This window comes from Equus caballus, chromosome 16, assembly GCF_041296265.1.
Source record: "Equus caballus isolate H_3958 breed thoroughbred chromosome 16, TB-T2T, whole genome shotgun sequence".
In the NCBI taxonomy this organism is placed as follows: Eukaryota; Metazoa; Chordata; class Mammalia; order Perissodactyla; family Equidae; genus Equus; species Equus caballus.
In genome coordinates, this window is record NC_091699.1 from 87,575,025 (window position 1) to 87,593,693 (window position 18,669).

Here is an 18,669-nt window from a genome sequence, read left to right on the forward strand (position 1 = left end):
AGACTACTCCTGATAATTTATCCCAAGAAAATTAATTAGATGACAATGAAGCAAAATCTCTATCTGCTTACAGCTACTAATGCATGTTAAAAGCAAGGGTAATAGCTGGAAAATACAGATAAGTAATGGGACTCTTTTAATGCTATTCTTTAGATGTACAATGAGTAGTATTTGGAACTATTTGTCTGGCACACAAGGAGACCCTCTGATGCAACACAACGCTTGTGTCTCCTGGTCACAACTAACCAAACCAAGAGTGGATATCAGACTCAAGCAGTGCCAGAGGTCCTCCCAAGGAGACTGAAATTGCAGCTGACATAGGCAGACAGGATGTGTCAGGCTGCCTCCCTCCCTTCCTTCACTCTCCTCTTTCTCTGAACAGGCTGGTTCTGTAAGATGTACACCAAGATGCTGACTGGAGAACTGAGGAAGATGATTTGCAGAAAGACAGAGTAATGAAGCAGATGCACAGAGACAAGCAGAGATGACAAAGGAAAACCAAATACGGCTTCAATTCCCAGTAGATTTCAAGTTCCTGGACTCAGATCTTTCTGAGGGCCCACTAAATTCCTACTCTTGAATTCCTTGAGACATCCCTCTATCTTTATAATAAATTCCCTTTTTGTTTAAGGTAGCCTCAACTGGTTTCTGTTACCTGCAATCAAAGATTCCAACATAATAATCTAGGAACATTAGAGCAATTAGAATAAGTTATTTCCTTGTATGTTGTGCTACTTATTTTCTGGCATAATCCTTCACCATAACTGGAAACAAACCCACTGACATAGAGTGATAATTAGAATGTAACTTGAAAGAAAGCAGATTCATAAACAATAGTCTCAAGCAGAGGAAAAAAATGGAATAACTTCTCTAAAACATCTGAGATCTAAGGTCCCCTCGGTAATCATCTCATTGAGGACAGCAGGCTTCTTCTGAACGTTTGAGTTCACACCTTTCCCTGAGTAAATCCAAGGGAAAAAATGAGCCAAAGAAAACAATGACTTTCTCAGTAAGGCCAAGTAACTCTCCAGCAAGTACCAAAACAAATTTATTACAGTACCAAAAAAGGAGGGGGGTGGGGAACTCTCTGGAGACAGCAATTTTGCAGCTGTTGAGAAGGAGCAACATACAAGAATGCCACCCCGCCCACTGAGGTACAATATTCAATAGCATTAAGGTTTACTGTGTCATTCTTCACATAAACAAAACAATTATAAATTAATGCCAGTAAATTAAATTGATTAATCAGAATAGAGAAGAAAATATGCATAGGAAAAAGCACAACTCACTTTTAAAATACTTACATTTAAAAATTTACAAATACTTACATTTTTTGCCGTCATGTCAAATTGTATTCGTTTTAAAATTCTGAAAAGCCATTAAAAAACAAACAAAACACAAAAATAAAAAAATTTCCTCTTCAATAATTCTTTAAAAGATCATCCTGTTAAAAGGGGAAAAAAAGAGGGAATAGTAATGTAATAAAAATAATAATAGGCAACATTTATGTCATATTTACTATGTGACATGCACTGTTCTTTAAGTGAATGGTCTAAATCAATCCTCACAACAATACTACAAGATGTGTATCATTTTAATCCTCATTTCCCAGATAAAAATTGGAGTTTAAAAATTTTATTTTATTTTTTCCTTTTTCTCCCCAAAGCCCTCCGGTACATAGTTCCATATTTTTAGTTGTGGGTCCGTCTAGTTGTGGCATGTGGGATGCCGCCTCAGCATGGCTTGATGAGCGGTGCCATGTCTGTGCCCAGGATCCGAACCGGCGAAACCCTGGGCCACTGAAGCAGAGTGCTCGAACTTAACCACTCGGTCACAGGGCCGGCCCCAAAACTGGAGTTTAGATATAAATAATTTGACCAAATCAACTCAGCTAACAAGCAATAGAGCCTGGGCTTTGAAATATTATACCATGTTGTTTTAGATAATCCACTGAAAGAAACATGAGGGCTTCTTGGAGAAATAGCCAATTCCAGGTCTGGGGCAGGAAATGTACAAGACAAGCCTAGAACATTTTATTGTACCTAAAGTAAGGAAGGGCTCAAACAATGATGGAGACCTCTCAAAGGTAGGCAGGAGCCAACTTAAAGGGCCTACAACTGGACAATTTGGGACAAGTGAGCACCAAAGTATATACTGATAGTAACAGATTATAACAGACTATAAACCCACTGAATAAAATAAAAATGCAGGAGTCCATACTGATAGAAACAAAAGGTAAGGAAGAAGGGAAAGCTCTTCTTTGCAATACAATGTCAACCAGTAAATATAAGGAATGATGCAGTTAGAAAGCCATCTGTAAACATCATAATAAGAACTGATTAGGGAAGAATCATGAATAGATGCTAAAACTAGTGGATGAAAGTTGGTGAGAAAAAGGATATTTCCATAGTCTTGAAATATCTCCCCACAAAATACCTATTAATTCAGATTTTACAGGGAACAAACCTGGCACACACCATTTTAGCCAACGTGATCAAAGCTACCATATGACCACCACCAACAGGACAAACCAACACCTGGATCTCTTCAAGTACACTGAGAGGAGTATAAAATCACTTCAAGGTATTTCCGCCCAAAGTGCATAATCTAAATCTAATCATAAGGAAATATCAGACAAATTCAAATTGAGGGACATTCTATAAAATAATGGTCTAAACTCTTCAAAAATGTTAGTATCATGAAAGACAAAAGATTCCTGACAAATATCCCAGATTAAAAAAGACTAAAGTCACATGAAAATTAAATTCAACACATGATCCCAGACTGGATTCTGGACCAGAAGAAATACCTGCTATGAAGAGTATTATTGGAGGAATTGGAGAAATGGAAATATGGTCCACAGACTAGATAATAGTATTGCTTCAGTGTTACAATTTCCTGCTTTTGATCAGAGTATCGTGGGGTTTTTTTTAAGTGAATGTCCTTGTTCTTAGAAAGAATACATCAAGATGTTTAGGAGTGTAGGGGTATGATAGCCACTTACTTTCAAATGAAGAAAAAAATATATAATCTATATATAGAGAGAAAGTAGGAATGATAAAGTAGATGTGGCAAAATGTTGACAACTGGTGAATCTCGGCAAAGGGTATTCACAGATTCTTTGCTCTACTTTTGCAACTTTTATTTTAAAATTATTTCAAAATTAAAACTTTAATAAGACATTCAAGGGGAATGATAAAATAAAATTTAATCTTGAAAAGACCATAAATAATGAGGGCTTAAAGAAATGGAGCCTCCAAATGTCTGCCTTATAGGCTAGAATGTGAATCCTGAAGTGAAAACTTGTAGAAAAAAAAGCTGTATTTGCTTTTCAATAAAGCACTGAGTTTGCAATTTTTCAGTGATAGAGAAAATAGAAACATGAATAGATCTTGAGGCTACTATACTAAGGAAAGTATGTTAGAGGGAGAAAGTCAAACACCATTGATTTCATTGATATGTGGAAGATACAACAACAAACAAACATACAGACACAGAGAATAGACTGATGGTTACCAGAGGGGAAGCGGGGAGGGGTAAAGGGGCACATTTGCACCGTAACAGATGGCAACCAGACTTTTGGTGATCAATACAATGATGTTTATACAGAAGTTGATATATAATGATGTACAACTGAAATGTATCTAATGCTATAAACCAGTGTTATCGCAATTAAAAAATAAATTTAAAAAATTCAAGTAAGATCTGAACTATACCTATGATTTTTGCTTTCCCACTGTAGCTTCAGATTTGTTCACAATGTCTATCATGACCTAATATGAAAATCAAGTTCCTACATGGGGCTGGCCCCGTGGCCGAGTGGTTAAGTTTGCGCGCTCCGCTGCAGGCGGCCCAGTGTTTCGTTGGTTCGAATCCTGGGCGCGGACATGGCACTGCTCATCAAACCATGCTGAGGCAGCGTCCCACATACCACAACTAGAAGAACCCACAACGAAGAATATACAACTATGTACCGGGGGCTTTGGGGAGAAAAAGGAAAAAATAAAAAATCTTTAAAAAAAAAAAAATCAAGTTCCTACACTACAACTGTTTTAAATTTATCAATTATTTATTTCCTCTTCAGTATTATACATAGGAGATAAATAATAAAGCACAAGTTCCTGATATTCCATTCACCAAACTACCTGACACATTAAAACTAAGAATTTAAGGCTAAAATTTAAGTATTTCACTTTGAGGATTAATGTTTTAACCAAGCTTGACCTAACAGATCTAGACAGAACTCTGCACCTAATAGATATGAAACATCAAAGAGATGCGTAAAGAAAGCACATATTTACAAAATTTATCCACGTACAAAATCACCAAAGAAGTAGCAACAAATTTCCAAGAGGCAATTCCACAATGCAATTAAATGAGGAAACAGCCATTTTAAGAAAGCAGTTAAAAGTCATGGATTTAGAAAATAAAACTATATTATTGTACAAACCACCCATGAATTAAAGAAAGAAATTTGAAATATTTAGAACTGAATGACAAGGAAAATAGGCATTAAAAAAACCAAAATATTTAGAACTAAATGACAACAAAAACAACAATAAAACTTGTAAGGTACAGCTGAAATAATACGTAGAGGTAAATTTATATTTCTTTTCATTCATTAAGCAGCCAACTTAAGAGCTTAAAAAGATCAGCGGGAACTCAGAGAAAGAAGAAAAGAAAGAGCAAGAATTAATGAAATAGAAAAAAAGTCAATGCAATGGAGAAAAGAAAGTCTCTTCAACAAATGGTGCTGGGAAAACTGGACAGCCACATGCAAAAGATTGAAAATTGACCATTCTTTTTCACCACACACCAAAATAAACTCAAAATGGATCAAAGACCTAAAGATTAGGCCTGAGACAATAAGTCTTCTGGAAGAGAATATAGGCAGTACACTCTTTGACATCAGTTTCAAAAGAATCTTTTCGGACACTATAACTCCTCAGTTGAGGGAAACAATAGAAAGAATAAACAAATGGGACTTCATCAGACTAAAGAGATTCTTCAAGGCAAGGGAAAACAGGATTGAAACAAAAAAACAGCTCACTAATTGGGAAAAAATATTTACAAGCCACTTATCCGACAAAGGGTTAATCTCCATAATATACAAAGAACTCACACTGCTTAACAACAAAAAAACAAACAACCCGATCAAAAAATGGGCAGAGGACATGAACAGACATTTCTCAAAAGAAGATATGAATATGGCCAATAGACACATGAAAAGATGTTCATCATCGCTAATCATCAGGGAAATGCAAATCAAAACTACACTAAGATATCACCTTACACCCGTTAGATTGGCAAAAACATCCAAAACCAAGAGCGACAAATGTTGGAGAGGTTGTGGAGAAAAAGGAACCCTCATACACTGTTGGTGGGGATGCAAACTGGTACAGCCACTATGGAAAACAGTACGGAGATTTCTCAAAAAGTTAAAAATAGAAATACCCTATGACCCAGCCATCCCATTACTGGGTATCTATCCTAAGAACCTGAAATCAGAAATCCCAAGAGTCCCTTGCACCCCTATGTTCATCGCAGCATTATTTACAATAGCCAAGACGTGGAACCAACCTACATGCCCAGAAACTGATGATTGGATAAAGAAGATGTGGTATATATGCACAATGGAATACTACTCAGCCATAAAAAAAGACAAAATTGGCCCATTCACAGCAACGTGGATGGACCTCGAGGGTATTATGTTAAGCGAAATAAGCTAGTCAGAGAAAGACAAACTCTATATGACTCCACTCATAGGTGGAAGTTAGTATATTGATAAGGAGATCTGATCGGTGGTTACCAGGGAAAAGGGGGGGTGGGGGGAGGGCACAAAGGGGGAAGTGGTGTACCCACAACATGACTAACAAAAATGTACAACTGAAATCTCACAAGGTTGTAATCTATCATAACATTAATAAAAAAAAAAATAATAACAACTGGTTCTAAGTGTCCTGCTTGAAGAAGGTAACCAACAAGCAAAGCAGCAGTGTCAGCAGAGTGGAAAGAGCAGGGATTTTTCTTGAACTTAGCCTCAGTCTCAGCTCTGACACTTATTAGTTATGGGACCTTGAACGAGTGATTTAACCTCTTTGAGCTTCAGTGTCCTCGTCTGAAAATAGGTATACTGAGGTCTTCAGGGTTATGTCAGGAGTAAACTAGACACAACCTGTCTAAGTGAAAACCACTAGATCGCCCAGGTCAATGTGCCAAATGCCCTCCAGTTCACACGAACACTGAACACTCCTCACCACACAAAAAATTCAATTTTCAATATTTTTAAGATTACCTTGTGACCTACTAAAATGTAGTTATAACAAAAAACAACGAAGTCTTTTCCATTCAAAGTACCTATTAAATTTTAGAAATCTGCGATACATCTGTCTAAGGCAGATACTGTTGCCCACCTAATGTCATTTCTTCTTCCTTAGGAGACAGTGAAGGTGGAAATGTGCCCAACTAGAAACACTACACTCTCAGTCTCCACCTCAGATGGGTTGACCATATGCCATAATTCCAGCCAATGAAAAATAAGCAGACATTTTTGGGCTGGACTACCAGATTCGGCTAGTAAATGTCCTTTTTCCCTTCAACCCATTTCTTCAATTCCAGAGCATGGTTGTAATGGCTAGAGCTCCATGCATCTGCTTCATTACTATATTCAGTATTCAATACAGTATTACATTTCCTAAGGGCTGGGCCATTGAGTGGCACTGTGTCATTCACACAAATAAAAGAAATGAACAGCGTGTTACTATTTCAGCACACTACAGCAAGAGACTACCAACAAAAATACTGCTTAGCCACACTAATGAGCTAGACAAAACAAAAAGTCATTTGTTTAGTATTCCCTTTGTACCTTCTCACCAGAGCTACAATTGGAACCTCTAAACGTTACCTAAATGATAAATGTTTGAAATAGAGCCAAGGTGCATGGATTTCTTGAGCAAATTTACCCTGATGTCTCTGTGCCTCAACTTATTCATCAGCAAAATAGTAATCGTACATCTACTTAATTAAATGAGGCAAGACATGGAAAATTATTAGGTCACTTCCTAGCATAAGGTAAGCACTCAATCAACGTTAGGGAAAAAAGCAGTTTACTGATTTCTCATGACAAATAAGGCTTCTTCCTCCCAAATAAATAATACATAATTCACATGTACTAGTGAAAAATACTACAACATAAATCCAATTTAAAACAGAAAAAAAGTGTTTAATTGTGGTTAAGAAAAACTCTTTTTTTTAAATTAACAAGAGTAGGCAACAACACCTTTCATTAATTTATTTATTCATCTAGCAAACATTTAATGCCCACTATGTGCAAGGGATTTCTCCATGCCCTGGAGACATCCTAGTAGATGAGAGAAACAATAAGCATAAAACTTCAAGTGTAATGTAAATTATATAAAAGTACATTAAATAAATCTTATAAAAAGAAATGGGATTGTGATAAATATCCACTTCATTCAATTAAAAGTTAAATACTGGCCAGAAAAAATACTTTACTGGCTTTGAACAACAGCTTACAACGTTTTAATTTAAAAATATACATTTCCAAGATTTTTAAAGTTTTTTTCTTTGTTTTACGTTGTCTTTAATCTAAAAATTATGTGGAATATATGACTTAAACCAAGTGTCTAGAAAGCAAACAAATGTAGCCCCGGATGTTTCGAGAAGTCGCCGTCTCTGGCAGCACTGCTGATCCTCAAAGATAAAGCAGTCATGTGCACTGATGCATTATGTTTTATCCAGACTCAACACTTCTACGCTTCTTCCTGTCACCAAGCTCTTCTGTTGGTTAAAGAACCAAGCTCTTCTGCTGGTTAAAAAAATAAGCCGGATTTCTCCTTCCAGCTTCATGGACACATTATGTGAAGCTCAAAAAGTCAATCTTTGTGACCTCACCATCTGCCATGATCTCTTGTCAGTTTCAGACAATGCAACTCCCACAGATGGTCTCAAAATGCAAGCCCCTTTCCTTTCCAGTCACAATTTAACAGCTCTGGCCACAAAGCCTTTTAAAACACTACAACATTAATCAAAATACAGGGAACAAAGCAAAAATAATTATGAATAAATTTGTAGGATTAGCATCACTTGATCAGGGTTTGCAAAGACTTTCTAACACTGCTGAAAAAGATGCTACTAAAAATTAAATTTCAGCAATGGTAGCATATTTAATAGAAGACATTACTATTTTAAATACATGCTTATGTTTCAAAGTTTGGAAAATACACAAAACAATAAAGTAAGAAACACATATCAGCCATAATCCCACTTCTCAGAGGCAACTGCAGTAAGTTTTTGGCATAACTTTCTTCAGTATTCTCTTCCTGCACTCTACTTTCGATAAGTGGTACTAATTAGAAGGTTTTTTTCATAGAAAGGGACAGTCTGTAACTTTTCTTAGGTGATGAGCACATCTAGGCACTCTCCTAAGTGCTTCACATGTATGATCTCATACACTTCAACCACAACTCTATCAGGTAAACACTATTACTGTTTGCACTTTACAGACGACAAAACTGAGCTTTAGAGAGCTGAAGTATTTGCCCAGTTAACCCACTTTGTAAATGGCAATGCCAGAATACCAACCCAGGATCTCAGACCAACAGACCTATTCTTAACTACTATGCTAATTTACAAAACATATCTGACATGAGATATATTAAATATATCCTCAAAATATAACAAAATATATAATTACTACTACAATAAATCCATATAAAAGGATAACTTACTATACGAAAAGAATCTTTCAAAATTCCATATAGGACAAGTCATATACCATTGGGTCAGGTCTTAAACCCTTTTTAGTTCTTTCTTTTTTTAAATTTCAATATTAAATTGAAATCTTCTTTATTTTTTTGAGTAGGTAGCAAACTTCCTTTTTTTTACAGCTACATAGTATTCCTTTACATGTTATACAATAATTTATTTCACTAATCCCCTACTGATGGACGTTTATTTCCCGAATTTCTAAACTGGTGGCAGTAATCACATCTTCATGATTCAGTCCTTACTGTCTGATCTGGTCTCTGACTACCTCTCCAGCTCTGTGTTGAACCACTTTCCCATACCCTTCTCTGATCTGGTGCCACTGGCCTTCTGTCAGTTTCTCAAAAAAATGCTCCTCTTGCCTCGGGGCCTCTGCACACACTGTTCCCTCTGCCTAGAACTTTGACCAATGGTTAAATCCTCTTCCTCCAGATCTCTTCTCAGATGTCACTTCCTCTGGGAAAACTGTCCCTCTCCCACTACCCAGACTAGGCCAGGGGTCTCTACTTAATGCTCTCCTACTTTCCGCTTTTATAGTATCCATCAGGTTGTCATTACCCATTTATTTGTGTGATTATCAGAATGTGGTCTGTCTCTGCCAACTAACATGGAAGCTCCCTGAGGGCAGGGACCCTGTCTATTTTGTTCACTGTCATATATCCAGTATCCAGCACATGGTTGGAACTCAAGCAATATTTGTTTTTTAAGAAATATTTATTAAATGAATTATATACTCAATATTTTATTTATTTTCATCCTTTAATAATGTATGATAATCCCATTTAATATGAGTTGGCAGAAGAAAACGAAATGATACATAAACACTGAACACATTCACACATCTGGAATGTCACTAAGCTCTTCAGCAGAATTTTGAGTGTCGCTTTCCTATCGTGAACAAAAAGTGTTTTGAAGCCGGCATTATACCAGTGTTCATTAATTAAAAAAAAAAAGTTTATGGAAGAAATTTATAATAGAGTATATTTAATTTCACTAATGTTTAAGGTGAAACGAACAATTTTGTTGTTATGCCATGGAGTCGATTCCGACTCCTAGTGACCCCACGCAGAGCAGAGCGGAACCTGCCGGGTCTTTGCGCCGTGCTCTATCAAACAACGCTCCACGCTATGCACAGGGTTTTCACGGCCAATTTTTTCGGAAGTGGGTGGCCAGGTCTTTCAGAACAGGAAGGCCAGGTTTCTTCTTAGTCTGTATAGTATAGAAGCTACACTGAAACCTGTCCACCATGGGCGACCCTGCTGGTATTTGAAATACCAGTGGTATAGCTTTCAGCACCACAGCAACACATGGCCACCACCGTATGAGAACTGACAGACAGGTGGTGCAGTTCCCTGACCGGGAAACAAACTCAGCCCTCAGTGGTGAGGGCACTGAATCTTAACCACCAGACCACCAGGGCTAGCTGAAAAGAAGAGTGACAAGAGTAAAATTTTAGGGGCTGGCCTTGTGGCCAAGTGGTTAAGTTCACGTGCTCTGTTTTGAAGCCTGGGGTTCGCCAGTTCAGTCCCTGGGCCCAGACCTACACACTGCTCATTAAGCCATGCTGTGGCAGCGGCATCCCATGCAGAAATAGAATGACTTACAATTAGGATATACAACTATGTACTGGGGCTTTGGGGAGGGGAAAAAAGAGGAAGATTGACAACAGATGGTAACTCAGGGCCAATCTTTCTCGCCAAAAAAGCATACCTTAAAAAAAGAAAGAGCAAAATTTTAAAAACACTTTTATTTACTAAAAGCTGCTCTTGAATGGAATCATCGACATTTTACACTTAAAAAAAAGAAAAAGATAATTGCTTTTATCTTCATTACTCACTTTTTTAAATTAAAAATTTTTTTTCCAGATTTACATATGCTTTTAAACCAGAACTCTCTACAGTGGTAAAAACTGGTCAAAATACCACAAGCAACCAATAACAACTTTTAACAGTCTTCTACATACGTGCAGTGAAAGAAAGAATAATGCTGTCTGAGCACTACTTATTCGTTAATGGATAAATACTTATGGCCAGCCTACTGCACGGCAAACACTAGGCTGAGCATTAAAGATTCTATAAGAAACAATGACAGAGTCCCTGCCTTCACGGAGCCTGAACTTCCACTATGAAGGCAGGCATTAAACTATGCATTTCACAATTAACTCCTTAATGACAATTACTCTAAGCGCTGCTACAGAGACAAAGAAGACGCAAAGGAAGCATGTGAAATAAAGGCCTGGGACTCTGGTGGTTCTAGAAAAGATTTCTCTGAAGAAGTGAAGGTGAAGCTGAGCTCAACAGACAAACAAACTGAGTAAACCATTGGCCAAGAGAGAGGGATACAACACAGCCAGAGGGAGCAAGGGGCACAGGGGGCTGCACAGAGGAAGAAAAGTATATGGGAGGTTCCGGGAACGAAGGGAGATCCATGTACCTGAAAACAAAAGGCCAGAGGGAGGGCTGCTAAGAGATGAGGCTGGAAGCCAGAGTATGCAGGACAAATGTTTTTTTCTTTAATCAGATTAGTGGGAAGCCTCATAGTTTTTAAGTAGAGAAACGAACATCTGAACCAGTAATACTAAATTAAGTTCACCAAAGATTAAGTAAAAATTCTTTGCATTCTAATTCTTTAAAAACCAGCAATATCAGCTATATTCTATAATTTTTTAGTAACTGAAATGCTCACTCATTTCTGGACTACATCAGATAAGTTTATATTCAGCATCTATAATCCATTTGTCTAACAAACGACCTTAACCCATTGGAACAAAACTCAAAACTCAGAAATAAGAAAAAACAAAAAAGTCCCCAGCTCTCAAATCAGCTTTCACAAAACCCATGCACTGGTCAGTAACTGAAGTCCTTAAGCTTTCCCTCATCTTAATAATTTTATTTAACATAAAATTCTTAGTAAATTTGCTTATCTTGATTGGCATGAAGCCAACTGTACTCAGAGAAGATGTGGTAATAGGGAACAAAGGGGTTAGGTAATGCTACAGATGAGGACACTGACAAAGTAACTGACAACTGGCAGCTTAACACTAAAGAAAGACTAGACGTAGAGTTATATTACACCAAGTAAATTCACTGAAGTAGAATTCCTCCCTCAATCCTTGGAAAAACTGGATTAATGACATGTTCCTATACACGTTTCTACAATAAAACCTAAGGGATACTTTTGTTTCAAACATCTTCATAGATCATAACATTTATTACTTATTCTTAATTGTTGAAAACAAAAGTCGAGCGAAAACTTATTTCTGCCTTGTCCAAAGACGCAACATTAGAAGAGATCACCCAAATTAGAACAAAATCACATTTCAAGATCCTGCCAAGAACTTAACAGAACGGTTCTTTCATCAGGCAGTACGAGCCAAATTTTAAACTATTAATTCACTTATGCACAATGACTACTCGAATTAGATCAACGGCTGCACATATGCTCATTAGCAAAGGTTCATTTCTAGATCAATGTAGCTTTAGATTAGTATTACACAGGTTAAGACTTATTCTGATTTGATCTATCACAACAGGCAAGATGAGTTTTAAAATATCATTTGAGTATTAATATGAATTTACAGAGTACTGTACAGAGAACTATATAAGCATAAAATGTTCAATTTACCTAAAACACCAAGAAGAAGACAAAAATAGGGCAATCAAAAACAAGCAGTCTGTGAAACTGATGAACATAGATGCAAAAATCCTCAACAAAATTTTGGCAAACCGAATACAGCAATACATCAAAAAGATTATACACCATGATCAAGTGGGATTTATAACAGGGACACAGGGATGGTTCAACTTCCGCAAGTCAATCAACGTGATTCACTACACTAACAAAACAAGAAACAAAAACCACATGATCATCTCAATAGAAAAGCATTCGACAAGATCCGACATCCATTTATGATAAAAACCCTCAATAAAATAGGTATAGAAGGAAAGTACCTCAAGATAATAAAGGCCATATATGACAAACCCACAGCCAACATCATACTCAACGGACAAAAACTGAAACCCATCCCTCTCAGAACAGGAACAAGACAAGGGTGCCCACTTTCACCACTCTTATTCAACATAGTGCTGGAGGTTTTGGCCAGAGCAATTTGGCAGGAAAAAGAAATAAAAGGAATCCAAACAGGCAATGAAGAAGTAAAACTCTCGCTGTTTGCAGACGACATGATCTTATATACAGAAAACCCCAAAGAATCCATAGAAAAACTATTAGAAACAATCAACAACTACAGCAAAGTTGCAGGGTATAAAATCAACATACATAAATCAGTAGCATTTCTGTATGCTAACAATGAACTAACAGAAAAAGATCTCAAGAACTCAATCCCATTCACGATCGCAACAAAAAGAATAAAATACCTTGGGATAAATTTAACCAAGGAAGTGAAAGATCTATACAACGAAAACTACAAGACCTTCTTGAAAGAAATCGACGACGACATAAAGAGATGGAAAGACATTCCATGCACACAGATCGGAAGAATAAATATAGTTAAAATGTCCATACTACCTAAAGCAACCTACAGATTCAATGCTATCCCAATCAGAATTCCAATGTCATTCTTTACAGAAATTGAACAAAGAATCCTAAAATTCATACAGGGCAACAAAAGACCCCAAATTGCTAAAGCAATCCTGAGAAAGAAGAACAAAGCTGGAGGCATCACAATCCCTGACTTCAAAACATACTACAAAGCTACAGTAATCAAAATAGCATGGTACTGGTACAAAAACAGATGCACAGATCAATGGAACACAATTGAAAGCCCAGAAATAAAACCACACATCTATGGACAGCTAATCTTTGACAAAGGAGCTGAGGGCCTACAATGGAGGAAAGAAAGTCTCTTCAACAAATCGTGCTGGGAAAACTGGACAGCCACATGTAGAAGAACGAAAATCAACCATTCTTTTTCACCATTCACTAAAATAAACTCAAAATGGATCAAAGACCTAAAGATTAGGCCTGAAACAATAAGTCTTCTAGAAGAGAATATAGGCAGTACACTCTTTGACATCAGCTTCAAAAGAATCTTTTCGGACACCATAACCCCTCACATGAGGGAAACAATAGAAAGAATAAACAAATGGGACTTCATCAGACTAAAGAGCTTCTTCAAGGCAAGGGAAAACAGGATTGAAACAAAAAAAACAGCCTACTAATTGGGAAAAAATATTCACAAGTTATTTATCCGACAAAGGGTTAATCTCCATAATATACAAAGAATTCACACAACTCAACAATAAAAAATCAAACAACCCAATTACAAAATGGGCAGGGGACATGAACAGACATTTCTCCAAAGAAGATATACGGATGGCCAATAGACACATGAAAAGATGCTCATCATCACTAACCATCAGGGAAATGCAAATCAAAACTACACTAAGATATCACCTTATACCTGTTAGAATGGCAAAAATATCCAAAACCAAGAGTGACAAATGTTGGAGAGGCTGTGGAGAAAAGGGAACCCTCATACACTGTTGGTGGGAATGCAAACTGGTGCAGCCACTATGGAAAACAGTATGGAGATTCCTCAAAAAGTTAAGAATAGAAATACCTTATGACCCAGCCATCCCACTACTGGGTATCTACCCTAAGAACCTGAAATCAGCAATTCCAAAAGTTCCATGCACCCCTATGTTCATCACAGCATTATTCACAATAGCCAAGTCATGGAACCAACCTAAGTGCCCATCAACTGATGATTGGATAAAGAAGATGTGATATATATATATACAATGGAATACTACTCAGCCATAAAAACGGACAAAGTCATCCCATTCACAACAACATGGACAGACCTTGAGAGTATTATGTTGAGTGAAATAAGCCGGACAGAGAAAGACGAACTCTGGATGACTCCACTCATAGGTGGTAGTTAACATATGGACAAAGAGAAGTGATCGGTGGTTACCAGGGGAAAGGGGGGTGGGAGGAGGGCACTAGGGGTGAAGTGGTGTACCTACAACATGACTAATAATGATGCACAACTGTAATTTCACAAGGATGTTAACTTTCATAACCTTAATTTAAAAAAAAGCAGTCTGTGAAGAGAATAGCAAAATTTCTAATTCTCATTGAGAATACCATTGTGCTTATATAAATACCTAATCTATATTCAAATGAAAATGAAACAATTTTATAATCAATGTCATCATAAGAGCTGTTTACTATGTATTTTCCTCAAAACTTCAAAATAACCCTACAGAATAGTTATTATCTCCATTTTACAGGAGGGAAAACTGAGTCAGAGAGCTTAAATAACTTGCCCATGGTCATACACAACCAAAAGTCACAATAACATTTAGATAACTGAGATGTTACTAAATACATGTTCCATGATATCAAGAAAAGACCTTCCAAGCATGAAATTACTTCATTTTAAAGATTTTTAAAACATCATATTTTTAAAAGTTTGTGTTACTTATAAATGCTGAAGAATATAAACTAAGTATTATATAGTTTAAAATGATCTAAAAGAGACTTCTGGAAAAACGGCAGAGTATAAGAACATTTGTTTTATCTGCATGAACCCCTTACCCACTTAAAAAGAGGTATAACTTTTATTTTTGATTTGATTTGTTAATACATTAACATTGGTAAAAAAAAAAAAAAAATTTAATTAATTAAAAAAAAGAGAGAGAGAGGAAAGCCAGAAAGTACAAAGGGTGCACAGTGAAATGTCATTCTCCCAACACTGTTCCCCATCTGCCTGCTTCCCACCTCCTCCGTTACACCTCAGCATGGACAATCACAGTACTTATGTTTCTTATGTATCTGCCCCAGGTTTCCTTAAGCATACACAAGAAATATGAAAACATTCTAGTTTTCTCATTTTTTAAAAAGCTGAATATTTAGTTCTGTATCTTGCTTTTTTACACTTATACACAACATAGCATTGAGATCTTGCCAAAACAGCACAAAGAGAATATCTTCATTCCCTTTTACAACTGCCTAGTATTCTGTTATATGAATATAACATTATTTAACCATTTCCTTCTTGTTGGAATTTGGGTTTCCAATCTTTGGCTATTACAAACAATGGTTCAATGAATAACCTTATACATAGGTAATTCTGCACGTGGAATTCTTTGATCTAATGATATATGCATTTTTAGAGATATTGCTAAATTGTCCTCCAGAGGTGTTGTGGAAATTTGCACTCCACCCAGTAGCATATAAAAGTACTTGTTTCTCCAGAGCCCATCAATACAGCGTGTTTATTCAATAGGTTTTAAAAACAGCATTTGCTTGCAATTTTATTTCATTCTTCTTTTTCAGAGTTTGACTATCATTACTTGTATACTTTTCCATGTGAAATTTGCAATATGCATCTCCAGGTCCAGAAGAAAACAAAAAACAAAAAAAAAACCACCTGTCAGGGTTTTTATGAGAACATGTCAATCCTCCCTACAGTAGTTTATAAGTTATACATTCTCAAAATGTTGGATCTTCTTATCTAAGAACATAGTATATACTTCCATTTATTCAAATTTACTTCTATGTCCTTCAGGGGTATTTAAAATTTTTCCTTATCCAGGAGTTATGGGTTGAATTATGTCCCCCCCAAAAAAGCACCTTCCAGTTCTAAGCCGTGGTACCTGTGACGGTGAGACTTCCCTGGAAATAGGGTCTGTGCAGATGTAATCACATTAAGAGGAGGTCATACTGGAATGAGGGTGAGCCCTAACCCAATAAGACCAGTGTTCTCATTCAAAGAGGAGAAGAGATACACACACAGACACACACAGAAAGGTGGAGGCAGAGACGAATCGTGAAACACCTGGGGCTATCAAGAGCTGAGCGAGGCAAAGGATCCTCCCCTGAAGACTCCAGAGAAAGGATGCTCCTGCCAACACCTCCATTTCAGACTTCCGGCCGACAGAGAGTAAGAGAATAAATTTCTCTTGTGTTAAGCCAACTAGTGCGTGGTACTTTATTACAGTGGCCCTAGGAAACCAATACAATAGGGTTTACACATTTCTTGTTATAGTTATTCCTAGGTATTTTGTTGTTTCGGCTTTTGGTTTTTTTCTTTTTAGCTGGTTGTTGTTCTATTATACATGAAATTCTCCATCATATCTTCTAAGCTGTTTGTATATAAGAAAGTTATTAATTTCTATTAATTAATTTTCTACCTCACTACATAACTGAATTCTCTTACTGTCTGTACTAGTTTTTCAATTGACTCTTTTGGGTTTTTCAAGTATGAAATTATACGAGAATAGGGATTGTTGAACCTTGCATGTTTGTAGAGCGATGGAGGCAGCCTCAGTACAAATCCCTGCCTCGGCCCTTCCAAACTTACATAAAATGAGCAAAAGAACAAATAAAACACACACTGAACTTGCCTTCAACACCATTATTACCAGGAGACAGAGATCAGAGCAACCTTCAGATTACCTATAAGGACAGGGAAAAAAGAAAGAAATTCCACAAGAAATCCCCTGCCTAGTTTCTACAGGCCTGTGGATGCAGAGAGTGAGTGAGGGGAGGCTAAAAGGACCCCACGAAAAAGAGCAGAGGGATCCATGGGACTCAGAGGAAGACGAAATCACCCCCAGAGAAAGAGTAAAACAATAAATGCAAAGATACGGAACATAAGGTAGGACTTAATCGTTCATAGCCCTAGTGATGTGAGAACACTGAGAAACTGCTGGGCCAGCAGTGGTAGCCTCCAAGAAACAGTGCTTCTGGTGGAGAATCAGGTATACAGATACAAAGAAATGGTACTCTTGGACATGAGGCAACGAATGGAATAAAGGCAACAAGAGGGGGACGTTAAGGATCCTGTGGAAATGAAATAGAAACAAGACATACCAACCCCTCCTCTACCCCCTCCCTCACCATCAATACACAAATTCATAAAAGAAACTGAACAGAAGTAGAAGATTGACAGAACTCTCAAACTAGGAACTCTGTCCACAAAATGAACAGACAGAACAACAACAAAGTAACCACGGGCCCGCCAGGACCAGTTCAACTAAGCCCATTTTATCAACAGAGTCATTAAGGGTGGTTTTTCAGGAACTGAGACCCCTTGTCCAGCTCGGGGCAGCTGAGATCACCTACTGGGCCTGTGCAAGTGCTCAACAAGTAAACTTTTTTGATGTCAAGGAGCTAAAAATCCCATCCTCAGATCCTGGAAGGCCACCGTTTTCTGAACATGCATCCTATGAAGAGGCATGAAGCTTGACTACGCTTGTGCAGGTCATCAATTACCTCACCTCTCCTCACCTCCAACCATCTATCTCCACACTTCACACCACCTTGCCCCCTACCCCATAAATATCCCGGAGTCCCCATTTTCAGGGAGGCAGATCTGAGAGTGCTTTTCCTACCTCCTCACTTGGCTGCCTTGTGATTGAATCCTTTCTCTTTGCAAACTCGCTGCCTCAGTGATTGGCATAATCATGCGGCGGATAAAACTAACCTGGTTCAGTAACAACAATAAAAGTAGGCTATGTGCATACAAAAGTACTGCAAAAAGTCAGAAAAATACAAATGAAAGCTTTTCTGTTGATGGTTTTCTCCCCAAAAACCAACATGAACTTGGAAAAAACTGTCACATGCACCTCACTCTGAATTAAATATCCTCAAACAAGGGGCCGGCCTGGTGGCATAAGTTTGCATGCTCTGCTTTGGTGGCCTAGGGTTTACAGGTTCAGATCCCAGGTGCGGACCTATACACTACTCATCAAGCCATGCTGTGGTGGTGTCCCACATACAAACTAGAGGAAGAATGGCCACAGATGTTAGCTCAGCAACAATCTTCATCAAGCAAAAAGAAGACTGGCAATGGATGTTGGCTCAGGGCCAGTCTTCCTCACACACACACACACACACACACACACACAA

At 37.5% G+C, this 18,669-nt stretch overlaps 1 protein-coding gene across 26 annotated transcripts in view; it reads right to left on the reverse strand.

Annotated features, from left to right (window-relative positions):
• TFDP2 (transcription factor Dp-2) overlaps positions 1 to 18,669 on the reverse strand; it is a 179,420-nt gene that overhangs the window by 133,410 nt on the left and 27,341 nt on the right. For 22 of the 26 annotated variants that reach the window (XM_070238249.1, XM_070238246.1, XM_023621040.2 and 19 more), the window contains exon 2: positions 1,329 to 1,444. The exons of the other annotated variants lie outside the window; for them this stretch is intronic. In XM_070238249.1, coding sequence (XP_070094350.1) covers positions 1,329 to 1,343 — 15 coding nt within the window. In that variant the 5' untranslated portion in view covers positions 1,344 to 1,444. The remainder of the gene's footprint in view (positions 1 to 1,328; positions 1,445 to 18,669) is intronic. 26 annotated transcript variants of the gene reach the window in all.